Raw genomic sequence first — 5,233 nt, 5'->3', positions numbered from 1 at the left:
AAGACATAATGCTTAATATCTCAAAAACTATAACAGCACAAACGCTCATTTTAACTGCACAAACCTGCACAAACGAAGCACTAACCAATCCGCTTACTAGTTTTTATTTTTTGCGTGGGTGGGGTGTCAGCTTCACACAGCTCTCACAGGTACCTACCTGACCCCAAAACTAACCTAAACTCAATTCACACCTTGGTCCTAAATCTAACCCCCAACACACCAATGGCATTTAAACCAAATGAGGCCCTGACTTTTGTCCCCAAATGCACCAGTTGTCCCCAAATGTAGGATTTTTGTCTTAAAATTGCCCCCAAATGTCACAAAAACCGAACCCCGCACCCCACACACACAAATACAAAATAAAACTAGAAGATAAAAATGCAAAACAGACAAAAATGTAAACAATGGGAAAAATGTTTAAAGTGATGTCAAAAGATTCTTTCTTCCATCTCAGTAGTTCTTCAATGATGCTTTAAAAGTCGTCCCGGCAAATGTTGAAAAAACTGAGATCTACTTTTGTTATCTTAGCTCAAATGCACAGACACACACACACACACACACACACACACACACACACACACACACACACACACACACACACACACTACAAAAATAAAAAAAAATTGTCAACCAGTGCTGCATTAAATTTGGACCAAGCCAACCCTGAATACTTTTAACTCAGCAGGTAGAGATAATCTGCTGTAAGAAAAAAACAATTACTCTAAAATGGCAAAGTTTAAAGAATAACATGACTCATCTCCTACTCAACAACTGGGTCAAACTTTTTGACTCAATACCGTATGTAGTCAAATCAAGCCAACAGTTTCAACTCCAAGTTATCAAACTAACTCAACAGGTTTTAAACAGACTCAGTTGCCCAACTTGTTTTTTATTCACTTGGTGTTACATTTGTCTTTTGTTTTCTGTTTTTCATTTATGAAAAAAGTTTAATGTAAAAGATGGGATTTATTATTATTATTATTATTATTATTATTATTATTATTATTATTATTATTATTATTATTATTATTATTATTTGGCCTGATTCAAACTGTGTATCAGCGAACTCCAATCTGACAGGATTGGTGGAGGAACGGACCCAGGGCGCAGGCATAGTTCGAAAGTGCAAAAAAGGTTTAAGATAACAAAAAGAGGGTTGAATGCAGCAAAAACTTACAGGTTCACGGAGAGATCACACAGGCAGGGGCTCAAGGCACAGAACAGAAGACACAATGAACCGACAAAGAGACTGAGACAGGACAGGCCTTAAATACACTGAAAACTAATGAATGAACAGAAAACACCTGGGGAGATACACAAGGGTGATTGTCAGGGTAATGCGGGGCAGCTGAGCTGAGACACACAGAGGAACATAGAAACACTAGGAAAACCAAGGTAAAAAATGACAAACCATGACAGTACCTGCCCCTTAACAATCGTCTCCCGACGATCAACAAGGATAGGCACGGGACAAGGGGAGATGAGACAAAACAGACTCAAAGAGAAAACACGAAAGTCCAGGGGAATGGCCAGAAAAACTATCCCACATAGGGCAAGAGTCCAGAGGGACGACCAGGAAAACCTCCCCAACAAGGCAGGAGGTCAGGGAAGTGGCCAGGAAACCACCCATGGCGACACCTCACAGGAGCAGACGCAGAGCCACAGGAGGAGACGTGAGCAGACACGGAGTCGAGGGAGGAGGCGGGAGCAGACATGGAGTCGAGGGAGGAGGCGGGAGCAGACATGGAGTCGAGGGAGGAGGCGGGAGCAGACATGGAGTCGAGGGAGGAGGCGGGAGCAGACGTGGAGTCAAGGGAGGAGGCGGGAGCAGACGTGGAGCCGAGGGAGTAAGAGGGAGGCGATGAGGAGCCGTCAGAGGTTGATGGAGCTGGAGCCTTGGTGATGGCAAACACATGCGACAGAGGGGATGAAGAGGCAACGGCAGCCGACCCAGGCAATGGCAGCCGACCCAGGCAACGGCAGCTGACCCAGGCGATGGCAGCCGACCCAGGCGACATGGAGGCGACAGCAGCCGACCCAGGCGAAGAGGAGGCGATGGGCAACGACTCAGGCGATGAGGAGGTGGCGGGCGGCGTGGAGGCAACGTCAGCCGACCCAGATGTCATAGAGGCGCCGGCAGCCAACTCAGGACACAATCTTTAGATCTTGGTAGAAAAAAAATGCAAGAATGACCTATTCGTTAAAATGTGTATTTTTACACATTATAAATATTTTTTTCAAGATAACAGTTTTTGTATTTTGATCAAAAAGTTCAATTCTGTCACTGACCAAACATGTCTAAAAATGTTGGGCTACAAACAAATAACTTTGTAACTGTACACAACATATTTCAAAGACCAAAATTTATTTTTACAAGAGTAAAGTTTGTTTCAAATTATTCACATGTAAATTGTTTCTTATAAACATATATTTGAAACAAAGTTTTATCATTAGTTCAGTGAAAACTAAAAACTTGGTGTTATACACAGAAATAGTTTTTAGCTTCATATTCACATCCAGGAGCGAGATTATGCATTTACGTTGTGCAAGCAGATTTATATGGTGATTTGGCAATTGGCCATGATCACCTCTTTAACTTACACAAAAAAGATGTGGAAACCTTTAACTGCAGAGATGGTGAACATTTACTTCTTATCATAAAACAAATCAAAATTTCCCATCTAAACATCTCTCTGAACAACCTCATTTTGAAGAAATAAAGTTGTGTTCTGACTGGATAAATAAGGACGAGCAGAGCAGCAACCAAAGTGGACGGTTACCACTTTAAAACTAATTCAGTGTCATAGCAGTTCACAAAAAACACTGTTCTATGTTCATCAGTTTCATATGACATGGTCCAAGAAGAGAACAGATAAAGCAGGCACATTTAAAAGAAATTCTGAGAATAAATCCAATATTTTTGGTGGCAAAACCTCAAAATAAACTTAAAATAACATCTTGGAGCAATCTTAAGTGTCTTTGCTTAATCTATCATTATATTTCAGCAATTGGTTGTGGCTCATAAAATCAATTTAAAAAACAAAACAAAAAGCTTTTATTTATTACTCATTGAAAGAATTTATAACTTTTGTTGTTAAACTGTTGTTTGCTTGTGAAAGTTTTTAGATGTAAGTTAGCTTTATGTTGTCTTCTTTTTCAGGTTCCTTTTCCAGTGCTCAGTTTCTGGCACGGTTTAATATGAGAGGGGTCACAGGGCAGGTCCAGTTTAATACCACCTCCATGACAGCTGTTGTAAACGTTACTGGGGTTGGATCCTGTGCAGCAGTCAACTTTTCCCTCACTTCTTTCCCTGTTATGTATGGCCACTTTGCTGAGCCATGCTCTGAACAGAACATCGGCTCCAGCATCTTCGCCTTCACAGCTGATCCTACGTCACCAACTAGTGTCAACGTATCAGATCTCTTCAAACAAAGATCAAACCTGGATGACCTCTCACTGTCTATTCAGACATGTAATGGCAATACAGTGTGCACAGTTGTGAGTCAAGGTCAGACCATTTTAACTCGCCAGGCCAGGTTCACCGAGTCTGTAGTAGGAAACATTTACATGCGCTTTAATACCAACAACACCAACCCCAGGCTTCTTGCAGACCTCATTACAGTCGGCCAGGTGAATGCCACACAGCGAAACATCACAATCTTTGGATCTACAATGACTGCTGCTAGTTGTGAAGTTTTACTTGGAAGCTTAAATACTGCCCCCATGACAATGCTTGGTGTTGTAAATGTTGGAGTTCCTTTGCTTTTTCAGAAATCTCGACTGGACTTGACAAACTTTAACACCTCACACAATTTCCTTCTCTTAAACTTGGGGTCAACCACCAAGTGTGCTCAGATATATGATGTACCCAAAAAAGACGTGAGAGCTGTTATGAATATGAGAGGAATCAAAGGCTACTTCAGGTTTCAACAGGCTTCTCCGTTCGATCTGACACAGGTTGAAGTGAATCTGACCAACTTAACCAATGTCGGCCCTTACCATGTCCATCTGTTTCCTGTCTCTTCAGTCAGGTCAACCCCCTGCTCAAATGATAACGTGGGTGGTCACTGGAATCCATTCACGATCAACACATCTTCCCCAACATACCCTAGAGTGCCTGGGTCAACTCATGACTTGTATGAGGTGGGAGATCTCAGTGGCAAGTACGGGTCTCTAGCTGGAAGAAGTTTCCTTGATGCTACATTCACAGACTTCAACCTCCCTCTGTTTGGACGGAACAGCATTGTAGGTCGCTCAGTTGTAATTCACATGTCGGACAGTGCCAGTACCAGATTTGTTTGCACCAGTATAAGATATCCTGGTGAAGTGATGGTAGGCAGGGCCATATTTCAGGGTCCAGTCGTGGGCAACATCTGGTTTACCCAGCTGATGAAATATTCTCTGTCCGACGTTTCTATCTTCATGGATCTGTCATATGGCAATCCCACAATGGCACCAACCAAAAACCACAACTGGCATGTTCATGTTTATCCCATTAGCACCGAAAGAGATAATGATACAGCACGCTGCAACTCTACAGGAGGACATTGGAACCCATTTAACATCAACACAACTGACAGTAGCTATAAACTTCACTGCAGCTCATCTTGTCCCTTGTGCTGTGAGACTGGAGACCTCGCCAGCAAACACAGTCCTATTGATCTAGCTGTCAATGTAGGAGCGCTTAGCGCAAAGCACTTTTTCACTGATGTCACCGCCTGGTTAAGCGTGCCAGGCATTATTAATCGTTCCGTGGTCATCCATCAACCAGAAAGACAAGCGCCGCGGATTGCTTGTGCCAACGTTACAATGGTTCGTGTTCCAGCAGCTATGTTAAGTGAGTGGTTTGGTCCAGGATCATCAAGCGGTCAGGTGGTCTTCTCTGAAGCTGTTCCACTAGGCCCCACAACTATCAATGTGTCCTTAACAAGTCTGAGTTCCATATCTAGTGGCTACCATGTCCACATTCTGCCCCTTAGAGCTGGCAGTGCAGACCCCTGCTCAAATGCTAACATCCAGGGTCACTACAACCCATTATCCTGGAACACATCACTATCTCCTGCACCTGGAGTGGGCACTGTGGACCAGTATGAGATAGGAGACATCAGTGGAAAGTTTGGGACGCTTGCCAACCAAAATAATTTCAATGCTGTCAATGAAGACCCTAACATGCCACTCACTGGACCCTACAGCATCATAGGAAGATCTGTGGTTGTCCATCACACCAATGGGT

At 43.1% G+C, this 5,233-nt stretch overlaps 1 protein-coding gene across 1 annotated transcript in view; it reads left to right on the top strand.

Annotated features, from left to right (window-relative positions):
• The window catches only part of cusr (Copper-only SOD repeat protein), a gene marked incomplete in the record, with an annotated part of 22,387 nt that overhangs the window by 2,180 nt on the left and 14,974 nt on the right, over positions 1-5,233 (top strand). Inside the window, 1 exon segment of the mRNA XM_014013489.1 lies at positions 3,161-5,233. Within this exon segment, the coding sequence (XP_013868943.1) occupies positions 3,161-5,233 (2,073 nt within the window).

The sequence above is a fragment of the Austrofundulus limnaeus genome, unplaced genomic scaffold, assembly GCF_001266775.1.
Source record: "Austrofundulus limnaeus strain Quisiro unplaced genomic scaffold, Austrofundulus_limnaeus-1.0 Scaffold102, whole genome shotgun sequence".
NCBI classification, from domain to species: Eukaryota; Metazoa; Chordata; class Actinopteri; order Cyprinodontiformes; family Rivulidae; genus Austrofundulus; species Austrofundulus limnaeus.
The sequence above is the reverse complement of the archived record's forward strand: the minus strand, read 5'-3'. Positions and strand labels throughout refer to the sequence as shown.